Raw genomic sequence first — 27921 nt, forward strand, 5'->3', positions numbered from 1 at the left:
GTTTACTAAGCCAGTGGTTTTTTCCATCCTGTGAATTGGCAGCCAGAGATGCAGTCTTCTCCAATTTATTCCTTATTCCCAGATCTCCCTGACTTTCCCTGAACTATCTCCATGAATCATGGTGGTCTGGGCAAATTCAAGAGAAGACAACCCTGGAGGTATGACTGTCACTTAGACCATGGGGTGAGATGAGCTTGTTCCAGCAGACATGACCGTTCTGACATGTATAAAGTTGGGCTCTGCTCTGCTTTCCTGGCAGTCGTACAGCTTTCTGGATAAACGCTGGAGTCTGTCCAGATATCAAGAGCTCTGGCAGAGCAATTTCATGTCTGCACTCAATATACCATTTAGACATAGCCTTATCATCAGATGGCTGTGGGGAATACTGCAGTAATTCAGTGCCCTTGGATGGAGCTCTGTTGTAAAGGAGGAACCTCTTCTGTTAAAGTCAGATTTTAGAAGACCTGATTCAGCACAAAGCCAGCAATAAATTCAGTTTTCCACTTACACCAGTCATTGAATGAGACCAAACCACAACATTGTCTTTATACAAGTCACATTTCTAATTCAGAACTCCCTCTCTCCAAAAATGCCCTCACATTTGCTTGAACCGTAACTCTGCCCATCAACTCGTTCACCAGAATAGTCCAGGGAAGTACCCTGGCATTTACCATGTGCTGATTGTGCTTGTCTGGGGGGATTTACACCTGTGATTTAGGTGGGGTTATTCTACACTTACTCTGCAAAACCTGGACCAAAGGTCAGAAAGCTGAAACTGGATGAGGTCGACATGGCTCAGATGACACCCTCTTTGAACTCCACGGCAGCACACAAGTAGCACAAGATGTTTCACAACCCTTCTTTCCTTCTGATCTTCTTGCAAAAAATCTGTAGTTCAACAACGACAACACGTCATGACCACGGCTCAGCTGCTTTTCCTTAAAAATAAAGCAACCTACCATCAAGGCACCAAGCAGCAAGGCTTTGCCAAGGCAGCAGGACAGCTTTCTAAGAAGAAATGAGTCATTTTTAGCAGCTGGCACATGTGAGGGAGGGAAAGGCAGAGCCATAAAGACAGCAAAATTCTGGCACTCTACAGCTATTAATAGATGCTCATTTTGTTATTTGCAAGCAGTGTCACTCCTGCTGCATCCCCATCTTTGTTATTCCCTGATGCAGATGTTGTCAGGGGAAAACACAACTGAGCATCGTTCCCAGCGGAAGCGTTGTGCTCCATCCCTTCCAGACCTCGTGGCCAGCAACTCCTCTGCTGCTGAATGGAAAAGACCACGCTCCTGTGTGGCCCGTCATTGCCAAGGGTGAAGCCACCACAGGAAGAACCACCTGAGGAACTGCACTTGAAAGCCACTAGAGAAGGGCACTGGGAGCAGATACTGCATTTCTCCTGTGACCCACTTGCTGGCCCTGTCTGGAAGGTGCTCAGATGTGAAGAATCTGCTGCTGCAGCCTTCTGGAGAGGGTGCTGCAAGAGGCAATAGTCACTTTACTCACACATCTCTGCATTTGGGAAAAAAATAAGGAAAAAGAGACTGGCTTGTAATGACTCACTAACAAAAAAAAACAAACAGAGGTCCTAAATAAGAATGACACCAAGGTTGGGGCTGTTAACTCAAGGAAAGGATGCACGCTTCAGAACAAATGTAAAAACCCCACTTTTTTCACATCTTCCAAATGTTGTGGTTTCTCTTCCTTTAATAAAAACATGGGTTTCTGCAGAATCTTTACCTTTATTTTCCCTTTGCTAGGAATTCTCTCCAGTTCCTGTGCTCTTTCACTTTTTCACTTTTTATTTCTGCTATGACTGAAGAAACACAGAAGAAAAGCATAGTTCTCCTAACAAAAACTTCTCAAAGCATTGTTTTGATGCATTTTGACAGATTCACAATTCTCAGAAAAAACGTTTAGACCAAAAAGCAGCAGTCACTGAAGTTTTCCCTCCTAGTAAAAAGGCCATTTCCATTAAAAGAACAACAAAATACTTGGATATAAGTTTCTTGGCCAATCTAATCTTGGGTTGAACTGCACAGTAAATGTGGATTTAGAGGTAATGTTGCTTCTGAGGTCTTGTGGAAGCCTTGAATTAACAGGTTAGGGTAGAAAACTCTTTTCACTGAAAATCCAAGACAGCTGATCCATTTCTTCTTCATAATGACCAACCTTGCAGGCTGACTGATGCCTTCCCTAATACCTGGACAAAGCCTGTTTCCAGGTTTTACACTTACTGAGCCCTGGGTAAGCCAAGGGCTTGACAGACCCCTCAAACCTGGAAGAGCCCCTGTGAAGGCCCCTGACCTCCTCTCGCTGCCAGCTCAGCAGGGCTGCGCCAGCAGGAGGGAAAGGCAAGTTATAAATCGCAGGCAGGAGGCTGGGTTAGCCAGGGTGTGTGCAGGAAAGGGTTACAGCATCCTGCTCCAGGAATGAGGCATCCAGTGCACTGCAGTTCACCACTGGATGCCTGTTGCTGGTGCTTTCCCAGTTCACTACCTGAACCGCCTGGCTGGGGGAATATCTGAGAAGTTTTCTTACAGTTGCAGAAAACACCACTAAGGGCCCAGAAGGCTATCTGCTGCTTTTTTAAGACCTCGGGGAGGTCAGTGCTGCCCCTCAGTTTCTGGCTTTCCTCTGAAAGTACCGGCAGGAAAACCCTCTCCCCGATTTCTTCATAACTGGTGAACATCACGCCCTTACTACAAAGGCCCGGCTGGAAATCTGCACCAGTGTAATTTAGGGCACATCAGCGCAGGAAAGTGAACTTGATTTAAGTGAGAGCATCACTTGAAACTGCAATAGCTTTTCTCAATTAACTCTGCACGTAAGAAAGACCTTGAAACGCATTTTAAAACGCTATATTAAGGCATTAGAATATCCTTCGTGAACACTATTATTCTGGCTCACTTTAAACCTGATACCCCGACCTGACATTAATACCAGGGTGGTGATCATGACTTAGTAAAACATAACTAAGCAACTGAGTTGTGATAACACTTAACCCACTGCAACACAACACCCTGCCGCTGACTTTGTACCATTTCTGTAGGTTTGGTTGTTTGTTTTTTTTTTTTTCCTGAGGCAAGGGCTGAGTCCTCTGAGGCAAAAACCCAGCCCTCTTCACATCCCCAAGCACCATCCTCGCAGCGCCAGGGGAGATGTTGCCTCCATCAGTCCTTGCTGATGGACATGGAGCATCCTTCCAGCTTCCCTGTCCCCACCCTCGACAAGGATCTCTTGTTCTGCTTGAGGAAAGGAGCAGGGTGGGCAGTGGCGGGGTTTGTGGTTACCGTAGGACTCCGCAGTGTGACAGAGGTAGCTTTACCACGGGGGTGGCTCTGCCTTGTCAGCCTGCAGAGCAGCACAGCCCTCATTGTTCAGCCAGCTTAGCGGTGAATCCAAGTGACTCCACAGCTCCCAGCGGCTGCTCTGTCCCATCCCACGTCATTGCAAACAAGTCTGTCTACCCAGCAGAGCAACGGCAGCTTCGTGCCATTACCCTCTGCGCTCCCTGGGTGCCTGGATTTGCAGTTTCTACCTCTGAATGCCCATCAGTTGAAATGAGAGAGGAGAGATGGGGAGGGCAGGATGCTTCACATCCCCAAGCACCATGCACTAGGGGTGGACGACGTGGGACAGCGTGGTCAGGGACACCAGTTGGGTGCTCTCACTGATTTGACTGCTGCAGGTGAAAGTTAGCGCTCCCAAGTACTCTAGTAAAGCAGGTATTACTGGTCACTGTGGTTGAAGGCAAAATATTTTATGTCACATTAGTGCTGGGCTGGGTCTGTTCATGTGGTTAATTAAGAGGCTCAGCTAAAGAGTGGTAATTTGTTAAGCTGCATAACTTAATTGCTTGCAATCATCTGCCTATCCCCACACTAAGCTACTCCTAACTCAAAAGAAGGCGTTGAACTGTGTCCGTTAAAATTTATTCTTTTGTCTACTGGGGTGCAACTTCTGCGTGTAGATAAGACCCAACCATTCCCCTCCCAGTTATCACACACAGGCAGCTCCATACACCAGCCCTCGCCAGCCCTGCTGCTGACAAACAAGCAGTGCTGGGAAAAGCCCCAATAGCCAAAATTTACCTCAAAACCCCGCCTGGCCTTTCAGCTCACAGCCGGCCACAGACAGAGCCCTGCGGGATGCAGAGACAGGGAGCCGGGGTGCGCCTGGTCCTCCCTGTCAGCAGAGAGAAATCAAAGGCTGAGCCCTAAAAAATTAAGGAGACTTTTCTGCTATTGAGCTCACAGCAGAGCTTGTTCTTGTGATTAGCTATAATCAGCCGGGAACACTAAAGGACCTTGTGCCTTACAGAAGAGCCAGTGCCCCTCTGCAGCCAGATACTGCAGACTCCTGCAGACAGTACTTAAACACACTGAAAGCTGGACTTTCATCCTAAGAAAGATTTGTTTCAAAATTCCCTCTAGTGGAGAGAGTATGGAAAGTCAAGCTGCAAGGTCCAGCTCATCCAGCAATCCACATCCAAGCTGTGAGGGGCTGGGAGCTCTTGCGCTGGCCTGCCCAGGTAGAAAAAAACCAATTGTCCAGCTGGAAATTCCTATATCATTTCAGATTATCCGGAATTTTTATTTCAATAGAACTGAAAACTTTTAAAGACAAGCTTTTATTCACTAGAAATAAAACTAGGGGATTTTTATTTTTTTTTAATAGCTTTTCATACTGAAAAATTGAATGTTTTATCCTGCACTGTCGAGGCTGGCAGGTTTGAGTTGCTCAGAAGAGAGTGATTGACATAAAGGTTCCTCCCTGGCCACCGCTGTGTCCTTTGTGGTAGCTCGGCGAGCACGCTCCCGCTCTCATCAGTGGCAGACAAACCAGGATGACTTTATTGCTGATGTAAATCAGAGAAGCTCCGCTGGCTTCCGAGGAGCACTGCAGATTTATGCCAGGAGCTGACCCGGCATCTCTATTTTCAAAAGTAGGGCAGATTGAAATATGCTGTTTTTCAATAATATATTCAGGTTAACAGGGCTTTTATATTTGGGCAATTAATCTTGCATAGACTGAGAACCTCTTGGGACAACGTGCAAAGGTTGCTAAGAAGAGGATAACAAACACGGTTGTGTAACTCAGTTCTCCCATGTCTTTTCTTTCATGAAAACACATTGCAGTGATCCAGCAGTGATCTGAAACCCAGCAGTAATATTACTTTAATAATCAGAAGCATAGCAAGACATAGTATAGAAATTATTTTACTAAGAGGTAGTATTACCTCATCTTGTATTACTGTAAAATGATTCAAACCAGAAATATTGAGACATAAATCTGTAGTAACAGAGGAAAACCAATATTGTGCTAGAGAAAGTCTTTCCGGTTTATTGCAAGACTGTTCCCTCCTGTGGCACGTGCTCACATACAGAGGGGGAGGCCTGGGGCACGCACACACGCTTGTCTCGGTGTGTCTGTGCACGTCCTCACACTCTATTTAAAATCACTCTGGATCCCTGGTCGCTGCCACTGAATACTCTTCCCAAACCTGATCCTTGTCCTTCTGCGCTCCCTCTCGCTGTCTCTTCTACCTGTCTGCCCAGCAGCGTCTGCCAGCGTCTTCAACGCAGCCGTGACCTAACAAACACCGTAACAGACGCTATTCCGAGCCCAGACAAGCCAGGTGTACACATCTTCCTGCGTAGGGACCAGACATCTGCGCAGGCAGGGGCATCCAGCTTGCTGTGATCCACTTTGGCCAAATCTGTTCCACATGATCCCATTTTTCCAGGTATCTCCATGTCTTCACTTACCCCTTCCTGTGCTCCAAAGCTCAAGTAGGACCGATACGTGACTTTTAAGCCTGCAATTGCCTCTACTATGTTTTTCCTCTTTGCATTTGCTATTCCCCAGTCACGCGGCAGCTTCACAGATTTACTGCGATCCTTGTGATTTGACCCTTAGTTTTTAATTCTTCCACCATATCAGACTCTAAAACAGCCTGCAAACACAACTGCTGTATGCCAAGCAAACCAGTAATCATGGTTTTACCCTCAAGCCTAGAGAAGGAAATACCACCAACTAAAAACTGTTGAACTGCTTGCTTTCTGGCAAAGTTGCCAAAGCCCGGTGAAGGCAATGCTACCCAGCAACCCGCATCACGACCGCTTCAGCAGAGAAGTGGCTGACTGCAACGGAAACCATTCAGTCACATATAGTAGCTGCATCATTGCACGACAGAAGTTTCCAATCGCAAATAGCAACAGACTCCGAGAGAATATGCAGGTGGCTACTGCTTGATTAATGTGCGCTGCATCTGTTATTTCAAAGTGGCAATTACACTGTATAAACACACCACTGCATTGATTTATGCTAGCTGAAAATCTGTCCCTTTACACCGTTTTTTGCTTTCTTTCTCCTCCCACAAAAAATAATTTCCTTCTGAGCCCAATAAACCAGAAGATCTCATTGGTTCTATGTTATAACAGTAATATCACATTCTGCTAGGAACCAGCAATTCTGCCTCTGGCCATGAAATTCAGGTAATGACCCATAACTGAAGTAAATTAGTGTTTCATTTCCCATCCCTTGCAGACAGCTTACTAATGGAAATTGATTTCTAGCTTTTTTCCTTTTTCATTTAACATGCTTGTGTAATGTCTTTATTTTAGATTCAAGTGGTTTCCAATGAATTTTAGCCAAAAGGCTAGTGTACAGGCGACCACCGAAAGCGTCTGGTTAATCAATGTTGTGTTAAACAGTGCACAGGGGACCGGCACGGCAGGGACAGCCTTGGGCTCCTTCTGTCCTGTGCTCACACCCACGGCCACGCTCTGGGGCAGACCCTGAGATGGGGGAAATCAGCAGAGCTCGCATCCACGTAACACACACAGAAGTCCTACTGTTGTGGACCTGAACCCTTACGCACAAGCTCTTATACAATTACACGTTCATTTATACGTGACATACTGTAATTTATACTTTCGTGTGCCCAATGCATTCCCAGCCCGATAAAAGGGTGCTTCCCTGTCCCATGCAGCCACCCTCTAACCTACAGGCGAGATCCTTGTCCTCAAACCAAGCCAAGAGCCTCGGATGTCACATCTCAGTGCTGTCTGGACCTAGAGACCAGTCCTGCCCTCCGCACGGTTGCTCAACCACCACCAAATCCCCTGTAATTCTTGCCAAACGTGGGCTCTCTTGTGTAATCTGATACAGCCACCAGTGCACGCACACACACCCTTTTTTCTGCTATTTAGGTAAAACACAGCTGACAATTTCTTCATTGTATAGCAGCACCAGCATTAGAGACAGGAGCTGGCCTTGGATGTCCAACCCTTTTTCTTTGCAAGGGAGAGAAAGGCAGTAAGAGACGGTAAGGTTTTTTACAGCTCCTACCCAGTTAAGTTGTAACAGCTGTGAGACAAAATAAGGTTTTATAACAGTGTTGTGTTATTTTCAACCCTCAGTTACTTCTGCAGTCTATCAGGTTAGTCTGGCAACTACAAAGGAGTTGGGAGGAGGGAAAAATCTACTTTTCCCGTTTTACTTTTCTGAAGTACTATGGAGGAACCAGAACTCAGCTGGTGCTGTTTTACACTTTAAAAGCAGGACTAACAGCTATTATTTTTCTCAGCGTTCAGTTGATTTTTCTGGTTCCATAGACACTTTAATAGTGCTATAAATTGTCTGGTAAAGAAATTGTTAGTTAGAGATGGTGTCTGGGGTATTTGTTCCTTATTGATGTGTAAATTGGCTTGTACTGCTGGCGTGCGTTTCTAAAGATGAATGCTTTGTAGCATGATGATAATAATAACAATTAGCAGAGGATATAGCAAAGTGTTAATTGTGAATTAAAATCCCAAATAGAGATGACTGTGCAGATCAGTCTTCTCCTCGTGCTCCCCGTTTCTCTGACCAATGCTCAGTGTTCCAGGGACATTTCCCTGGCGAAGGGAATTTTCTGTCCCCGCTTCTCTCTTCTTGCATCGCTAAACCCAAACTTTCCCGAGTACATTTGCTCAGGTGCATTTTGTGTTTATGCTGATAGCACAAAACTGCTGTGCTCCTGGTGAATCCTATGTGTTATTCCCAATGAATGTTAATTTGGGTTTAATTCCTTAATGGATCAAAAGGGCAGGTGAATACAGAGACCAAAGGAAGGAGAACAGAAGCCTGGGAGGTTCAGAGCCCTGTAGAGAACAATGTCAGGGGAAGATACCAGACAGAGAATGAAATGCTAGATGTCATCCTTATCACAGCTATCTTGTGTTGGAGCATAAAGTAATTACTAAAGTAAACATTCCTTCCTTCTATGCATGAGGAAGACCGTGAGCAAGTTAAGAAACTACTCTTGTGCCTCAGCTTACCTGCTTACAGAGGTGAGAGTCCACCCCTGCCTGCTAGGGCTGCAGGGAAGATTAAACAAGGTTCATCGAGCACTTAAAATATTCTGTAAGGATGTTGTCTTGTTATAGACCTCATTAAAAATATAAATCCATGGTGAAAAATTAGATGAAGTCAGAATGGACAGGGTTTTCTGGGCATGATCTGTCTGGGTTTTCATATTCAGAATAGTATGCAGAAGAGAGAGAGCAGCTCCGCTGAGACGCATAGTCTCCGTGAACATACATTAAAGTTTGTGTACTGTCTTAGGCGTTTGGAGGAGGAATGATAAAAGTAACTGCAGTCTTGTCTTCTAAGAATATAACCACCTTAGCTGAACCCTCCTACATGAGTGTTGTAAGAAGCCATGAAATAGCAGGGAGGAGCCACTTTGCTGAGTAGATCAAGGGGAAAAATGTCACCATGACAGAAATAATTATCCCTATTTCAGAGATCGGGAGATGGGCAGAGGGGAGCCAGCAGCAGAGCTGAATACAATATTAAATACTTACCTTCTGCCTGACTGAAGTGGAATATGGACAATTAGAGAAAAAGCCTGAAAGATCAAAGCAGGAAAAATGTCCTTTTAAAGTGATAATCGATTATTGTTTTTAACTTACATTAGGCGAAAGGCTACTTCAAGCCACCAAGGAAGGATGTGGACTCATACTGTTGGTTTTACTGTCCTGCCTCATGTTGGAGGTTTCCTTGGCTGGTTCATTAATCGAAAAGAAATACCTGGTTGGTATGAGAAGCTGAAAAAACCTTCATGGTGTCCACCCCGCAAACTATTCCCTGTTGCTTGGACTGTCCTGTACACTGGCATGGGGTAAGTTCTGCATAGCGCTCCCTCTCTCATCCTGCTGTTTCTGATGACAGAAGAGCAGTCATTTCAAACTCTTTCATCTGCTTTTTGGGATATCCCTTGTACCCAAATCAGCAGGGCACGTCAGGTACGCTACCTACAGCCTGGGCCAAATTCTGGGCTGAGTTCCTCAGATTCACACTGCAGGCAATGCTTTTGGCCAGGGGCACAGCCCGGGCTCAGCTTTGTAAACAGATACTAAAACCAGTCACTGTCCTGGGGAAGTTGTAGGATCCACGCAGGTATGAGACAGGTGCTGGGTTTGAGAGCAGGAAGGGACACGGCCTCAGCTGTCATGCAAGGACGACTGTCCTGCAAATCCCTGTTGCGAAACAACCTTACACGAAAAAGACTGTGTCTGTACTAGGGATTTACCCGCTGCAAAACTGATGTGTTTCCCTCTTCACAGCTATGCCTCCTACCTGGTATGGAACGACCTGGGTGGCTGGAGCAGCAAAGCTGTCGTCCCGCTTGGTCTCTACGGGGCTCAGCTGGCCTTGAACTGGGCTTGGCCTCCCTTCTTCTTCGGTGCACGTAACCTGAAGATGGTAATGTACCTGGCCATCCATTCATCTGCTGGAGGCTTGTTTGCTGGTGTCCCTGCCACACGGGTTTTGGGGCTGTTTGGAGGTTTTTCAGCTAGCATTATGCAATTGTAAAGAGAGATGCAAGACGAGCTTTTGCTCAGATATCGTTTTCTAGACAATGGTATCAGTCCCTTCCACCCCCACCTATCTTGCCATGCAGAGAGCCGGCCTGACCAGAGCAGGGCGGGAGATCAGGGAGTCAGTAGCCCAGCTGCTGCATCTCCTAATTAAGGATTCAGGGTTAGAGATAAGTCCTCTGGAAGTCACACCCTGTGCCGGCAAGCAGCAAAGTTAGCATCCCTGGGGAGGCATATTAGCTGTGAGTGACTTATCAAGCAAATACAATGTGCTGTGCATTGCAGAGCCTGTCAGAGCCTGTGCACGAAGGTGAGGCACAGCACGGCAGAGCTGACTTGTGTTGTATTCAAAAAGCACTTACCTCAGGGGCCAAGGCCCAGAGGTGACAGAGGCACAGAGTGGGATCTATATTTCCATCTGAATTTTGTCACTCTGTGGATGAAAGGTACATTCAGAAAGTTTGTTAAGTGATAACAGCCATCGGTACTAACGTAAGCCTGTTTCTGATCTGTCTGCACAGCCGTTATCAGCAGAAGGGGGCACTGATCATCATAAACATTATGTATTAATCTTGATAATGAACAAAAAGATGAACATTAGTCTTGGTTCCTGGTGTGATACATTCAGATCTCACTGATTAGAGTTCAGAGGCAACATCCTGGGGTTTAGGATCACTCTAAGTGACTTTTCAGTGCTAAACCTCCCCCACTCCTATTTCACCTCACCACCTTTAGTAGGACGGTTTATAGTTGTGCCAGGGAAGACTGCTGCATGTTCCCAAGAGCGAGCACCAGAGTCACTGTCTTCTCTCTCCTCCAGGCACTGATTGACATCCTGTTCTTGGACGGCCTGGTGATAGGCACGATGTGCTCCTGGTACCGCATTAACAAGATAGCAACGCTGCTGATGGTGCCTTACCTGGGCTGGCTGGCCATGGCGACTTGTCTCACAATCCGCATCTGGAAGGACAACCCTGAGCAAAAACCAGGAAAGAGTGAATAAGAGCAGGACAGAAATGAAGGCATTTTGTGAAACTAAACTATGCTGATGTGAACCAAGATCTAGTAATCTGGGGGATTCATTCTGGGACAGGCATCAGAACATGCTTCCTCCTCCCACCTTCATCGTCGTCGTGTAAAAGAAAGGTTTGCACCATGTGCCTGTGTGCTCCTTTAAAGTAACCATGCATCCTTAACCTGGGAACTATTTTCTCCAGCACTGTTGAGGTTTGGGGGCTACAGCTGTGTGGTGACCTTAACGCTATTAGGTCAAATTCCATTAGCCAAATTAGGATCTCATGATATCAGTGTAAATCAGTGTAGCAATCCTGGACACCCCTCGAAACTGCCACCATTCCCCCAGAGAGCAGAACTTGTTCACACATGTTGTAAATCCCATCTGCTCTGCTGGGACCAAACAAAAATGCCTTTCACTCATGCACACCAATTTTTAAGAACTTACTTGATTTTTTGCTATTTGTGCTGTTGCTTCATTTTCATGTATCACCTGGTTTGTGCTTTACACCATTAACTTTTTATCTGTCAGATACTGAGCAAGTAGTAATCTGTCTTGTTCTGCCAGTGAAAGGAGACTGGGCACTTTGACTTCTATTTGTGGAGTATCACACTTCTTGAGTTTCATGCTACAAGATAAAGCAGCAATGAATAGAATGCAAATGCTTCTCCCAAGAGGAAATTTCTCTTTCCCACCTCTGTGTGCTATTCCTCATCGGAAACGAAAAACTAACATCAGTGCCTTTGAAAAAAATACTTTAAATGTTTTTTTTAAGTACGGAAGCACAAGAGCCTTTGTAAAATTTAAGAAGTTGCTCATGCTGCCTCAAAGGTTGTAATTATGTGATTGGCAAAAAGCCCCATGCCAAGACTGTCAGGTGCAGTATAGGTATCTCATCCCAGAGTCTTTCTATTCCTGAATATTATTAATCAGGAAAGATTAAAACACAAGTAGTTCTCCAGAGCAATGGGAGCAAGCCATGACGGAATCAGACACAAGAGGTGCGTGGACTAGCCCTTGTCCATCCTTTATTCTGGCCATTGCCTTTGACACACCTGAACCTTAGATGTTGTTGTCTACAGAGAATATTTACTATTATTTTTTAATTGATAGAAGCAATATATGTGAAGAAAAGTGGTAAGTGGATCTTCTTTCTGGCAGCTGATTGTAGATTAAGGTGCGTGGGTAAACTTGCAAAGGGTGGGGGTAGGAGGGCTTAGCTGGGCATGTAAAATATTGTATTTGCTTTTAATAAAACTAAGCCACTTTTGTTTGGAGAATAAATAAATCCAGGTTACTATTGTTTTACTGGTTTGGCACTAGGTTTGCAAAAACTCAAGGGATCCTGTCTGGAGTCCATGGCTTGTGCTCTGGCTCCAAAGGGAAGGGGATCGCAGCAAGGCTCTGCAGGGCTCCAGCAGCCAGACTCATCCCCGAGTGCATGTTAGGAGCAAATGGGCTGCGTGGGTTTCGAGCCTAAAGGTCCCAAATTTCCTTCAGCCCCTGCACAGCAGAGACACACTCACCTGGGGATGCATCCCCTTGACAGCCTCCTCCATCATGCTTCACCCACAGCTTCAAGGTAAGGAAGCTAATTCCTGGGTTTGGGTCCTTCCTGAGTCACACCAATCCTGATTTTTAGAGATGCTGAATGTTCCCAGGTCCAACTCATCATGTCAACAGCAGAGCCGGGTGCTCAGCCTGACTGAAAGCCGGGGCCAAGAGAAACAAATACCAGTAGCTGAGAGCAGATGAAATTTGTAGTACCTTTTTAAAATTGGTCATATATCTTGCTTTGTCATTTTGATCCCATCTATTATTTTTCCCTTCTAGCTACAGGACACCTTTATACAGGACTGCTGCTGCAAGCATATTGCTGTAATCTCCCGAGTAAAAGCTGCATAAGAACAGGCCATTGAATAGATGTGGCTGTAAGCAGGACTAGGACGATAAAGCACGAGCACTGCAGGCAGCACTAGAAAGATCATTAGCTACTTAAAAAAAGTCCTATATATTTCAGGGCTTTCTATAACTGTATGTTACCACTGAGCTTATTTACAGTGATGTCTTGTCTATGTCTTCCAGAAAGCCACATGCCAAAGGACAGGAAGACATAAATTATTTCTTCCTAAAAAGAAGCTAATATCTGGGCTGGAGATTCAATTCAGTGGAGTTAAGAATGATTTAGGGTGCCTGAACATCATTATGTCTGTCTTTTCCTAGTTAGCATGGCAAAGCCACGAGGAATAGAGATGAGCAGAGCCACCTAGTGAAGTCAGGAGGGATAAAGCAAGTCTTTACAGTGATCCCTGCTTTTGAAAAGGGGAAGAACATTATTTAAATCACATTTAAATTGGTGCCTCTAGATCTGGTTCACAGCTGCAATGTTTTAATAACATTTCCAGATTCACTATACGGATGCATGTTTGATCAGCTTTCATAAATTAGTCCTCTTTCCCCTTCTTCCCAATTTTTTCTGCAGGTAAAAGAAAATCTGGAATTAAGAGTAATAGATTTTTTTTTGATCTTTTCATGTTTGCCCTCCCCATTTTCCCATCTGGTGTGACTAGCTGACTTGTTCTTGTCTTTGTTTCAGTTCCTCTTCCTTTCAGTCCACCTATAAGTGCACCAATAGCTTATCTTTGCTACTTGCATTTTCTTGCAGGCAGCAAAAATAGCAAATGTTCCTACATGGAATATACATAATAGCTTGAAATCAATTGACAAATTCAGCAAAGCACCCTCTTGTATTAATATTTAAAGCATCATTTAGTATATTTGCTACTTAAACAGATACACTAAAACTCCTTGCATAAAAATAACTTTAATGACATTTCAAATCCAGTCATCTAGAAAATTTCGTAGTTATACTGTGCAGTGCAGACCAAAATCAGCCTTTGTGGATCTACAGGGGCCCTGGTTTCCCATTAGTGCTGCGTAACAGGGCTTGTGCTCCTGGTCACTCGATGGCTGGAAAAAGCACGTGGCTGTGCAGCCCTTGTCTGGATCCATCCCCGTGTTACAAACAGACCAAAGGGAAGAGGAAAAAAAACAAAACAAAAAGGTGCTAGAAATCCAAAGCACAGCGAGGAACCTGGCTCGCTAAAATCAGTGAAATTTTGCCTCCGACAGAGAAAGGGGATTTCACACGCCTGAGCTCAGGGCTCTCCTCCCGGCCATACGCCATCTTCCCGAGGGGCCCTTTTTCCCAGGGGATCCAGAAGGAGCACTGGGAAGTTTTGCTTATGCCAGCATTAACCAGGCGGCAGACAGGCTGGATCACCTCAGCAGGCACGCAAGGTGTTTGTCTAGTCCCCCCCAAATTAGTTTCTGGAATGGATACCATGTCCCACCCAGCATCAGGAACATTCATAACCCACGACGGGACATGTCATGGTCTACATGATTCAAGCAGTGACTCAGACAAAGGCCGTGCATTCGTGACAGCTTTCATGGGGTCGTGGCATTTCGAGAGAAGAGCCACCTCTCAGATCACCATGTCTAATGATGATCCCTCTCTTCAAACTTCAGCCAGTCTTTCCAGAAAGACGTATTTGATATTAAACTGATCGTTACGCTTGATCTTAGCCCAAAGGGCACATCCCCGGGCTGCTGGATACACAATATTTGTGCATAAACAAAATCTTTCTGCCCTTCAGTCCAGCCTCTTTTCCTAAGCCTTGTCTCATTCAATAACTCACCAGCTGTTCCAGAAAACACTCTGGCTTCAGTAGTAAGGAACTTTAATTGATTTGCTGATGTCTGGAGCTATGTTAAAATACAGAGTCAAATGCTAGAGAGGATTTGCTGCTGTGTGCATGTAAACTTCAGAGAGCTGACTAGAGTTCAGCAGCTCTCCCCACCACCCCTTTGTTAGCATGGGGTGGTGCAGAATATAAATTCCTGTGGCTTTGAACACCTGCAGCATGGCTGGGGCTGACCTTCCCCTTGAACTGCTCCCAGTAAAACCACAGCAGAAGCCCAGCAGGAAGGAGGTTGTGCTGCTTGGAGCTGTCATTAACTTCCAGTTGGGCTTGGAATTAATCAGACAGCCAGCAGCACCTGCCAACAAAACAGACTCTTTCCCAGCTCTACAGCAGCATGGCTGTGCAAGGGTTGGGGACCACAGGGCAGGGAGGCCCAGGCTTTAGTTGTGAAGATAAGGCAGGCAAGGAGGAGAGAGCATCGCTTATCTTGGCCTGCACCATGGCTCACTTCAGCTCTGGTGTAGCACCTTTCACGGGGAGCTACACAGAGGGACGTGGGCACTGCCCAGGTCAAACCCATGGGATGCTGCAGTGTCTGACACCGGGGTTCCAGCCCCTTCTTTTAAATCTTGGCATTGTGGTCCTGCAGCAGGAGAGGAGGGACAGGTGAGAGCCTACAGGGGCCGAGGGAAGGAAAGCTGCCTCTGCACATCACTGTCAGAGCGTTTATTTATTTATCATGTAACGGTAGTTACAGCTGGAAAAAGCAGGAGGGGGATTGCTGCCAGACAATGTATCTAGGGAGATGTTTTGTTAGTGCCACCAGCTGTCCCCTTGGAATAGAGAGCACGTCTGAGCCATGACTCACACAGTCAGTGTCTTATTTCACTCTCACATCTATCCAAAAATGTTCCTCCAGCCTGAGAATGCAATAAAAGTCTCCTTTTCCTGGCAAGGACTTTCGCAGCCAGGTCTCTTCTACTGCCCCTTTGTGACCAGGAAAGGAAAACAGTCATTTTAACTTCAGGAAAGTAACTCCTGCTGCAATTAGAGGAACAGCAGACAACCTGCCTGGGAGACAGGTCAAGGGAATACAGTACTCTCTATGTGAGATACATATTTAAGATAGGGGAAAAAACACATCAGATTGTTCAGAGATGCCTCTGAAGTCAGTGAAGAAACTATTCTGGACTTGGATGGATGCAGGATCAGACCTTAATATCCAGTACTCTAGCAAAGCCAGAAAGCTTCTCCCAGAACAGGTTGTCATTGTAGCCTTGCCCTGCTAGCAGTTGCCTTTGCTTGGCAGCGCTCCCACACAGAGAGCTCTTCAAATCTTACTCCAAGTTGGTGTCTTTGAGGTCTACTCCTCCCCATTACTTCATCTAGCTCTGCTGAGGCATTCTGGCCTGACACAGCAAAGCAAAACAGAGGGAGACAGACTGCCAGATGTTGTAGGACACATCTGTCACAGGATGGAGAACGGGCAGGAAACCACAGCTTGGGTTCGTGCCACTGAGATGGAGTTGGCTCAATGGCCGCCCCTGCGGCTGCGGTGCAGGGTTGTGGCCACTCCGTCGGAGGTTTCCCCACACACGAGGCGCGGCTGCTGCAGAGGATTGCCCACGAGGGAAGAGCTTGCACCTACGGGCAGCATCCAGCGGGCTGGGCATGGGGAGAGGCCACGGGGCTCTGCTGGAAACGAGCACGGTTTGGCCCCATGGGGGAGCGAACGGGGAGAGGCAACGGGCTGATTCGCATTGTCCCTGCGTGAGACCCGCTGCGCGTGCGGGGATCTCTTGTGCCTCTTCTGTGGCTGAGCAGCAATTCCGCTGTGCAGGGCTCTCCGAAATTCAGAGTCAACTAAATAAACCATTAAATCAGTGGGAAGAGGGGCAGGGTGGAGGGAAGCCTCAATAAAAATGCTGGTTGGCAAGTGCAGTGATTTTAGTTAAGCGAAGTGCCGCTGGGAGGCAGGTCCTTACGTGAGGCTAGCCGCGTCCCCGGCACCTCTCAGCACCCGCTGCCCCAGCTCCTTCTCTGAACTAGCTGACGGAAAAAAATTTCCATCACTGGCTTCAGTCATTAGGCCCATACACGCACGCTCCTGTACACATGTGCACACTTCGGGGAAACCAGGGTCACTTAAAAACAACCAAACAAAACTGATCAAAGCTTTCATTCCTATGGCTCTAACACAAAATGTCAGATTGACAGCAACTCGGTGGTGTCCTTTTATATTTTTGGCGCAGGCAGACGCTGCAGGGGGGTGGATCATGACTATTTAGTGCACTGCCCTAGATGGAGCTGTGAAGCAGCTGGGGAAGGGCCGGATAGAGGTAGAGTCTCAGTGCCACATTCCCGAGATTAGATTAGAGTTCGGCGCTGAACCCTGCAGAGGGGCCAGGCCAGTGAAAGTTAAGGCTGCAGGGAAGATGGGACCCTAGCCATCAAGAGCTTCCAAAAATAAAGAAAAGTGGGTCAGAGGGACTGAAGAGGGGCTGGAATGCTTCTTTAAAGTATAAGGGTAAGAAGGAAACAAGCTGTCACTCATTAAGAGAGGATTCCCATCCCCAAAAACACTGCCTGAAATGTCAAAGGTGAGAGTAATTGGGCAGGGGAGTTGGAATTTGAGCACAGTTACCATGCAAGAGGGAAAACACTACACCTGCCCTCCAGGAAAGTATTTTAAGCTTAAAAATAAATAAAATTCTGCACCATCAAAATGGAAGATATATGTTCCACGGATAGGATGTCTTGGAACTTGTCAAATCCTTGATTGCGCTGTTGTCACAATACTCTCCATGCCAGCTGTGTCAGTCATCAAATAAACAACTTCTCATCACTAGCAAACAGTGTGGGAGTAGAAGGGGGGGGGGGGTGCTCTGTCCCCAGAACAACTGCGTTTCAATGATGTTACTAATGAAAAGCTACAAAGGATACTGTAGCACAGACAGACAGGCTGTCGTTAGCAAGGGAGCTTGAAAGAGTAGCCTGAATGGATTATCTATGACAATAATTTATCATCTGCCCCATGGCATAAATTCATTTAACTCTGTGGTAGTGCAGACCCCTCTGAAGAGCTGACTACAACAGTATCACGAAGACTGAGTTTGGCCTGAAAACAGGTATTCACACCTATTTGATTTCCACAGAATACAGTTTATCTTCCACAAACTAAGAGCAGGTTTTCCACTAAGTACAGACTGAACATTCAATCAACTATAGCTCAATATTTCATATTTATCCAAATCTTGAAGATGGTGGGTTCTGAACTAAGTGAAGAACCCAAGATACTGGGGATTTGATTTCCAATACGCTTTGGCTAAAACATGAGTTCGGCACAGCTACACGTTTTCCATTTTCTTTCACCCTCATGGCATAGCAGGATTAGTCTCTGAGAAGAATGTTACTGAGGTTTTCATTAGGCTTGGCTCACATGGGATTTATACAAACTTTAAATGATTTAGAGTGAGAAATTGGAAGAATTTCACATAATCCTGAAGGGAAAAAAAAAAGAAAGAGAGACAACTCCCCCAAACCAAACATATAAAACTCTTTTTAGAGCTCATGTGAAAGCTACATTACCCTGGAGTATCCTTCTAAGTCACCACAGCCTCTTCAAGAAATCTGCTTGATACAGTGCCGAGCAAACCAAACATCCCAAACTCGGGTCAGTAAAATCTTTATAGTCCTTCTTGTTTCTCTTTGTATGAAAGGCAGATTCCACACCCACACTAGTTCAGGCAAATCCCAGTAAGTACCTTACCAGAATGCCTCCAGTACTCTGTCCTCGGCACGCTGCTGACACCAGTCCCAGTTATTACTGCACAACCACACACACTTCACTTCTCATCACACCTCCACCACAGGCTCTCATCTGTCCGATTCTTTGGCTCCAGTGCAATCACTCATTCAACATCTGCATCCTCTGTGACAGTGAAGGTGAAAGAAACAAAGAAATACTGCAAGAATCACTAAGCCCAGCAGTTTTCAGCTGCTTACTCTCCCCTGGCTATGTTATCACTCCCGGTATGCTGGGCACTTTTCAAACATTCAGGCAACAGAGAGAAAAAATGTAGAACAGGCAGATGCTCAGCACATGCACTTGGAATTGCCCTGCATCAGAAATACTGCCCCACTGTGAATTATAAAACTGACTTTAAAATATCTGGGAGAAGGTTCTGGCTTGAATTTATACCAGTATGATCTGACACCAACTTCAACAAGCCAGATTTCACTCTGTTCACCTCCTGTTTTCAGTGTCCCTGCATGGATGCTCAGGGTGGAAGGCAAGGCAGGTCTCCTGCTCCTCTGAGCATTCCTACTGTGATGCTCCAGGTGGCCCATGAAGCCAAATCCACCAACAACGGGGATTTTTCAGCAAAACAAATGGGGACTGCCCCTTTCCCCTCTTGCCTGGGCCAAAACAGCGGTTCTTCAAGGTCAGCAATATAATAAACAGGCAAAAGAAGGTAGATGGAAAAGCTGCCAGCTCTGCATCTTGCCAGCTATCTGTCACACTAATGGATAAATAGATACTCATGCTCCCAGGATTTTCCATCCATTGCTTAACCCGCCCACAGTGAAGTCGTCACTTAATTTTAAATTAAAAGGGGAGCAAGAGAGATTGGTAAAAAAGACCTGGAGAAAGCAAGGGAAGGAGGTGACATCTGAGAGCCCTGGGTCATCCTACCCCATCCAGCCTCTATCACTGCTGCTTTGTTCCATATTTAGCTCCTGACAACTGTGCCTAGTGCAGGGACTCCCAGCTCTGTTTTTCCCTCCTCCTTCTGCTGTCTCCTCTCCCTTAGAGCTCTGAGAAATTGCTCTTTTTCCCAGTGGCCATAACTTAATAGCCCTACACTCAAGAAGATGGCAGAAAAGCAGGAAGAGCCCAGCAACACCCAGAATGGTGAACCTGACAATGCAGAAGAGGGCGAGGAAAAAAAGAAGAAGTTGAAGCGGGAAGACCTGCCACCATTTGAAATTGTGACAGGGTAAGAGGTTTAGATATAAATATGAGGGTGCAAGCGAGTGAAGTGGGAATGTTCAAAGGTCTCTGCCTCAGCTCTTCTGTGGGGTAATTAAACACAGCATCTTCAGCCAGTGCACTGCTGAATATTCTTAAATGGTGTAAGTACGACTTTCATTATTGTGGGATTTTGTTAAAAGTTTCGCCGAGTTTTGCAGAGGATGGATTCACACCAGGCAGGCAGACAAATGTTTGTTTTATACAAGCAGGTCTGTTTCTGTAGTGTTGACTGATTCCCTTACAGGGCAAGTAGTCCCACTGACTGCAATGGGATCACTTGCCTGCTGGTATCGGGATGGAAGGGATTGGCCCTTGATGAGCACTGAATATTGATTTCTTGGTGTGATTAATGGCTCTTGTCTGAAAGTTTCTCTGTCTGTAGATTAGGAAAAATACCCCTGCTATGGCTGATTTGCTTTATGGACCTAAGGGACAGATTTTTCAAGAGAGCTAAAAGTCCAGATTTTCAAGGGCTCCACACCCACAGCTGGAACCTGACTTTCAAAAGAGCCTAACTCACAGAAAGGCACCAAAACAATAGGCAGTTTTCAAGACAGCAAAACAGCAAGCAGCTCCTTTTGCTCCAGTGAGTCTGGCCTTTGAAAAAGACAGATATAACAGACATCTACTAGGAAGCTGAACTCTGTCAGACATAACTGACAGCTGCAACTAGAAAAAACTCTGTAATCTGCTATCTCTAAGCATTTCAAAGTGCTCATTGTAGTAGTAGCAAGATGCCCTGTGTCATTCTTCCCTCTGGTCTCCCTGCGCAGTCACCAAGGCAGTGTTCCCAGCGGGTAAACCAAACCCATGATTTCTTCCAGCTGCTCGAATGTAAAACTCAGGCCAGACTCTAAAATCCTTCTGCCTGTGACGTGGTCACTGGTAAGAAAGATTCTGCAAATAAAATTTGGCTGGCATTTCTGAAAATGATGGATGAGGCAGGACAGCACCTATGTCTGATCTCATACAATTGGGTTACGTTCCTGCACAGGGGTGAAAAAAAAGCATTTTCTTGTTAAAATGTGTCTGCTCTGAAAAAATCACTTCTTGGGGTGGGGCTGTTCGCAGCCTTTGGTCTGTCATACACAATCACAGAAATAATACATGTCTGTTAGAGCAGTGACTTAAAAGCACATCCCTCTGCTAGGAATGGAGCTAAGACACCAAAAATTGTTTGTATAAGCCACTGCACCAACAACACATATGGTGACAACTTCCAGACACTTAAGACATGTACTAAAATGAATCTCAATGAGGAAATTAAATTTTTCAGCCTTAGAGCTCTCAACTTGCAATTAAAAATGCTAAGGAATTGGGCAGTATCTTCCAACTTCCTTACTAACCCCAACGACTTGGATAGGAATTGGTGTGCTAAGCATGGATGAAAAATATTTTCTCAGTGTCATCCTGCAATGAAATTATTTGTTGAAATGACAAGGGTGTTGCAGAATTTCGACAGGACTTTCCACTCCAGAAAGGCTGCAGCAAGAATGCGAGGGATGACATGTGCTTGCAGAGGAGGTAACAACAGGAAAACTTAACCTGCCAAGGCTTAGGAGTGAGCCACACAGCTGGAACTGCACCGGGGCAGAGGTACGAGAGTCAGAGCAGCAAGGGATGCAAGGAAGCCTCAGGTAATGCTTTCCTAGGGGCGAGTTAAAGTCTGTGCTACGGCATCTACGTACATTAAGCTGGTACCAGCTGGTTTTCACATTCTATACCCTGATACCAAGCAAGACAGGAGTTTAAGCTTCTGAAATGAAAGTACACAGGCAGTGGGTGAGGGACCATAGAGCTGTCAGTATGTGAGTATTTATACCATCCTCATCACAATATTATTTGGAAAATGCTTATATATATCTGGTGAATTCCTGTAGGAATCATGACTAAGTCTCCTCTGGTTATTAGCTTATTACTAATATGCTGGCTATTAAAGGTGAGAATGAGGAAGCAAAGCAGAAATCTTAAAGAATCCTGAAAGAGGTACAGAAAAATCCAGCAATTTTTACTTTCATTTTAAGAAGTACACTGATTTCAGACTGCCTCAACCTGGTATGATCGCTGTTTGGATTTTTACAAATTTTCAGCCAATAAAGCCAGTTACGCAAATTCTGAAAACACACATAACTACCACTGTGAAAGAATTTACATTCAATTACGTTGCATTTCAGTTTTAGCCCTTGGATTAGGGACATCTTATGACACACAGCCAAATTTTCAAGCTGTTGCTCATAGCTCTAAGGAGTCTGGCTTGTAAGAAAAATATTGGGAACCTAATTACTCTGTTTAAGAATATTACCTCCTTTTTTGTCAACATTTGGCCCAACACAGTCCTGCATAAATATAAGCCTCATCTGTGTACATTTCATGACATTTAAGTAGATACATTTATTTACACTTACCCCAGGGTGTAAATGAGGCTCCTTCTAGCAGCGATAAATCCTTGGTTCCTGTTACAGTTGATCATTACAGACTTTCCATAATCAATAAGCCCAGCATGAATGTGTTTATTTGTGAATAGCTGTCAAAGCGCAAGCAAACCAACACTATTTTATTGGCTCAAATAACCTAAGACCATAGTTTAAATAGTCATTGAACAAATATTTAAACCTAAAGAACATGTCCTACTAGTTTACAGCATCTTTTAGATAACACCACATTTTTATTCTCTCATTAGAAGTTCTCATTCTCTTCTCCTACCCAGCGTGCAATAGTGCCGGGGTCATGCTGGGCAGCTGCTGGATTCCTCCAACCTACCTTATTTCAGTAAACTTAAAAGCACATTATCTGTTCAGTCCAGTACCATTCTCACAGACTGAGGTTTCTGTCTCAGTGTTTCAATCTTTTTCATCTCAATATGATCTAACATGACAAAACACTTTGCTACCCAGGGCAAGTACTTCAATAAATTAGGTTTGAGGCATTGAGAGAGTCCCTAAAGATCACCACTTAATGATGGTCTCCAGAGAAGTAGGGGAATGAATATTTCAACTTTTACCTTCCCATACACTGCAAGTGAGCTATGTGACCACCTGCATCCTATTGTTGGAGCAGGTGATTATTAACAGCATTGTGACAGTTCAGTGCCTGTAAACAATGATTAAAACAACCTTCTATATACATAAAACTTACCTGCAAGTCTTACACTGAATATGATGCCTTTACTGGAGAGAGAAATGGCAAGAAAACTTCACCAATTGCAAGAAAAAACAAAAGCAGAAAAGCAATTAGCCTAGTCACTGCTATCTATTAAAAAACACAAATATCAGCTATTTCAAAGTCACATGCAAGACAACACAGCTTTTATGTTTAGCATTTATAGCAGTACAGCTTCTAGTATAAGAAAAGATGAGAATGGAACTCACATCTCCTAGGCATACTTTGTTAGCATTATTTTTCCTTAATGTTGGGGGAAAAAAAGGGGGGGTAAAATAGAGATATTAACATCTGTACACCACCTGTCATTCAAACATGGGGAAACAGGCTTGCCAAGGATTGGTCATTTACTCAGGAACAGTCTATTCAAAGCTAGACTTGAGTTTCCAAAGAAGTTGGCTGAGTTTGTTGCAGTAGTTGACACAGCTATTTCATGCTTTTGATGCTCAGTTATTTGCAGAGAGATTTAATCTACCCAAACAAACAATACAATTATGATATTTCGCTTTGCAGTAAGTTATGAGGGTCATCTGCCAAGCATGCTGTAACTCAAAGGTGGGCACATGGCATTTAAGTACGTATGTGGTCTTACGGTACATACGGTTTGTTCTTGCCCATTCTGTCACTGCTGAATCACTCGCTACGGGGCTTTCCAGTTACTCACAGGAGCAGAGACACCTTGCCCAAACCCCCACTGCTGGGAAGAGTCACATAGCAAGGCCTCAGCTAAGCCCTGTCAGGACAGAAGTTTACAGTTTGCACTTGTGCTGAAATGTCCTCCCTGCTCTGGTTTACATGGGATTAAGCAGATTCTTGCTAACGAGCACACACAGCTCATTGGTTGCCTCTCTATCCATGATCAGCAAATTTTCCAAGCTCTCAGCCAGCTACTTACAGACTTGGAAAATGCCCTTAGCTTTGTTTATATTCTTTATCAGAAACTTATTAAATTAAGCTGATGCATATTCCATGTTACTAGGAGAACAGATTTAGGTGAACATCCCAGTTAATTTTAGACAGACGCTGACATGATAAGCAATAAAATCCATCTAGAAGGCCTGACTAAATACACCTCTGAGTCAATACATCCTGGAACAGATCACTGCTGTTTAAACAGTTCATCAAAACAGAGAGACTCAATCTCATCACTGATGTAACCGCTTTGCAGTCAAGAGAGTTAAATCAGGAATGAGCTTCCATGTGACTCTGATGTGCTAATTTAAATACATGATGTTATTTTAAAACAACTTATTGTAGCCTTACAAACTTAGGTCTGAAACAAGGCAACGGGTGGCTTATGTCAGACCCAACATAGCTGGACTTCAAAGGAATCATTAATTAAAGAATCATTAACCAAAGAACCACTCATTATCTAGGATATAAAGCAGGAAAAGCACTATTCTCAGAAGCATGTGAATGTTTTTTGTCTCAAAGAACAAGAGAAAGGAGTTCAGGGAGTAAGAGGTACTATGTTAAATTAGAGTCTGATAATGCTCTCCAATAAAAATCAGTGGAAGTCTTGTAATTCATCTTAAAGAAAATGAGACTCACTCTAACAGGTATAAGTCATCTAACGTAAGGGAACAGAGGTCAAAATGCTAAGAAAAGGAAGTTAAAGAAGTCTTTCTGGGTAGTTCAGAAGTTGTGCAAGCCAGTGCAATTTTCCCTTATCTAGGCTTGTGCAGAGAACCATAAACTAAATCATACCCAAACAGCATTATTTATTTGCTCATTAATCAAAATAAAAGTCTGTATCCACACTACTGCTTCTCATCCCTCATTAATACGCTGCCAGCTAAACCAGTAATAGCATGGAAGGCTCCCAAACAGCCTTTTCTATTGTTTAAGTCCCATCTTGTACAGATCTCATCTAAGTAGAATTGAACAATGTAAGGGTTTAATTATATCGTTTAAGAAGCAGCTGAAAACCTGCTTCTAGTAAAATTTCTAAAGCCAAACTTGTACTCTAAACTTCCACTGTCACGAATCAATGATACGTGAAAAGAATTACGGTGGTCCTTGACTGACAGCAACAGTCGATATTCCCAGCGTAGATGCAATTCTATGAACAAAATTATTTTGCCTCGTACATCTTGTTGCATTTGGAAGACTAATGATCTTCCTCTCTCAGTACAAAGTACAACTGTGCCAACCTAACCGCATCAACTCTCACACCATTTGGCTGGGATAGTACACTGATATTCCAAGTGAAGTTGTTCATCTGTAAAATCAAGCGTTGGGAAACCCAAACCAGAAGTGGGAACTAACTCCAGGCCTTTTGCTGTGAATCCGTGTAGCAGGCCCAAACGGACCCTAGATACTACTGTAGTATCATAAAAAATTAAATAGAGAGGGTGTTCTTTTATGTTTTAACTTTCTTAAAAGCCAAAAATGCCACAGGGCTTTGGCAGCAAAAAAAAATCCTGGCTGCATTAGGACAAGTATGGAATATACACATACTGAAGAGAAATTTCTGAAACTTTCTAAGTGGAATTAAACATTTATGGAAAATTGTATTTAAACTTTCAAAATAACACAGCTAAAGAAGCTTGACAATAGCTATAATTTACTCTGAGTTATGTATTTAGACAGCACACTAGTTCCAATTCATTTCTAAGCAAAAGCCCGTTTGCTCACGGTACGTGATGTAGTGCTTGGAGCCACGTATGACACACAGAACTCCCAAGTGCCTATTCCCTGGTCCTTCTGCTCAGACATTCCCATTCCAATCCCTCTGATTTGCACAGAATATCAAGCAATTTGGGGCTTTTCATGCAGTCCTAGCAAAGTCTCGTCCTTTGCACTCTATAGGAAGACATCCACTGATTTTAAAAGGCATCAGATCCAGCTCTTCATAACCCATCCTTACTCCTGACCTGCAACCATCCCACATTTTCACTGTCCCACACCAGCATTTCCCAGTAGCAAACCAACAGCACATTGTCGCTCCCACATTCCCAAGCGAGCGTAACATACTGATTTTGATTCTTTTCACTCTTTTCCATACCATTCGCTTCCACTGTCTCTGGAGACATCTTGTGAGATGTTGCATCACAAATTGTTCTTTCCTCTCAGGAGAACAACGCTTTGCCACTTACTCCTGCAGCCTCATTGCTCTCCCCAATTAAAATTTCCAAGAGTCTGAGAATTTCTCCTGACCTTTGCTCAGTGTACCCCCTGGAGAGGCTTGACATTATAATCTGACTATAGATGAGACCAGGATGAATAAAACACTTACTGTTTTACAAAGATTCATTATTGCCTCACCGGGAATATCAAGGTTATAGGTTCACCTAAAGCTCAGATGAGAGGAGTACAACATGCCAGAAGATTACTAGTGTGTAATAAATGAAATGTTGTGTTACTACTTTTCATTATTTCACTTTGGCTTTGGCTACTCTGTGGAGTCTTCACTCCCATCCTTTGTAGCATTTAACAGGTCACAACGCACGTTGTCAGCAGGATCTTTTTCATCTTTCCACCTCACATCCTTCAAATACTACCTCTTGTACTGATGTGCTCCACAGCTAGGTGCTACAGGGGCAATCAGGAAAGCCTGGTACTCCACAAGAAAGGAACAGGTACTATGAGACGATGCAGCTTTTTCCTTTTTCACCTCTTCAGTCAGCAATGCATAAAAGCTACACACAGTACTTTAAGGGACTCATTTTAACTTCCCTAAATAACAGCAGACTACCTTGTCTGGGTGCAAGAGGATTGCAAACACATTACTCACTGCAATGATTCACTTTGGACTATGCTTATTGAGAAGCCCAGAATGCACAACAAACTAAAAAAAGTATCTCAGGTTTATCAGTAGTATCCATGAGACAGCTATCAAGCTTCAGTAGGAAATACACTTTTTCATAGCAAAGTTAGATTTTATCTCAGATATTTTATTAAACCAAAGTCGCAACATAATCCTAGTGAATATTAGTATTCAGCTGATACTGGGAGAGTAAAACTAGAACACACACAAACTGCAACTAATCAGTCACACTTGCCTCTACTCAGAGGAGATCCAGACTGCAAAAGCACTGGGGGTAAAACATTAATTAGCAATGCCAGAGTTATCATCCTAACAATTCAGGACAACAGATCCCACAGATTAACACTGCAACACCACCCTGGAAGAACTATGTTAATGGCCTAGAAAACAGAACAGTTCAGGCTACAGATGCATTAAGACTGGAAAAGTGCCAATTGCTGTCCCTCCTTACCAACAGTAAATATCATAGTCTCAAGAAATACATTTCAGACGCAAGTTCCTCTTCAAATACCTCAGTGCAGATACCAGAAATTCCCAGTGCAAGTTTGTTAAAATTAAGTGAAAAAGACTAGGTAGTGATAACGGGCCTGGAAGCCTCACCACACAGCAATACTAGCTGAATATCTTATAATTTTTAATGTATTTTTATCCTCCTATTAAAAGGCATCTCCTTTTAATACACGGAGAAATACAGCCACCATAGATGCAGCGACTTGTCCAAGATCACACACAGGAACTAAACCAATGCTATAACCCTTTATTATCTGCCTCTGAGATGCTTCTCTCCTCTCCACTCTCTATAGAGAGCGCCTCCCAGCCATGTTTTTCAAATTCCAGTTCAGAAACGTGGAATACAGCTCAGGCAGGAACAAAACCTTCCTGTGCTACGTTCTTGAGACCCAAGGCAAGGAGTCAGCGACTTCTCAGGGTTACCTGGAAGACGAGCACGCGGCCGCCCATGCAGAAATGGCTTTCTTCAACACAATTTTACCGAAGTGCGACTCGAGCCTCCGCTACAACATCATCTGGTACGTCTCCTCCAGTCCCTGCGTGACCTGCGCTGATCGAATAACTGAGACCCTAAAGAAGAACAAGAACCTGCGTCTGACTATCATGGTAGGGCGCCTCTTCATGTGGGAAGAGGCGGAAATGCAGGCTGCCCTGAAAAAAATGAAGTCAGCTGGCTGCAAGCTGAGGATTATGAAGCCTCAAGACTTTGAGTATGTCTGGCAGAACTTTGTGGAACAGGAGGAAGGAGAGGAAGCAAAGGCTTTCGTGCCATGGGAGGACATTCAAGAGAACTTCCAGTATTACGAGGAAAAGCTGGCTGAGATTTTGCACTGAAGCTCACGTGAGTG

The 27921-nt window shown here is 44.4% G+C and overlaps 1 protein-coding gene and 1 long non-coding RNA gene across 3 annotated transcripts; one reads left to right on the forward strand and one right to left on the reverse strand.

The window, feature by feature from the left end:
* Positions 1-4270: 4270 nt before the first annotated feature.
* LOC141934505 (uncharacterized) lies at positions 4271-12187 on the reverse strand. Of its 2 annotated transcripts, none has more exons than XR_012626350.1 (5): positions 11341-12187; positions 10798-10852; positions 10241-10311; positions 9637-9853; positions 4271-5162 (listed from the first exon to the last, which is right to left on the reverse strand). It is a non-coding gene; the product is annotated as an uncharacterized LOC141934505 (long non-coding RNA). The 2 variants fall into 2 exon arrangements; XR_012626349.1 differs by lacking the exon at positions 4271-5162 and adding an exon at positions 8360-8905.
* APOBEC2 (apolipoprotein B mRNA editing enzyme catalytic subunit 2) lies at positions 6290-27914 on the forward strand. The gene is given in 5 exon segments (XM_074850011.1): positions 6290-7339; positions 8975-9178; positions 9624-9762; positions 19443-19600; positions 27367-27914. Coding segments are annotated over 4 exon segments (1011 nt in total). The 5' UTR covers positions 6290-7339; positions 8975-9005; the 3' UTR covers positions 27908-27914.
* The last annotated feature ends 7 nt before the right edge of the window (positions 27915-27921 follow it).

This window comes from Strix aluco, chromosome 25 (genome assembly GCF_031877795.1).
Source record: "Strix aluco isolate bStrAlu1 chromosome 25, bStrAlu1.hap1, whole genome shotgun sequence".
NCBI lineage: Eukaryota > Metazoa > Chordata > Aves > Strigiformes > Strigidae > Strix > Strix aluco.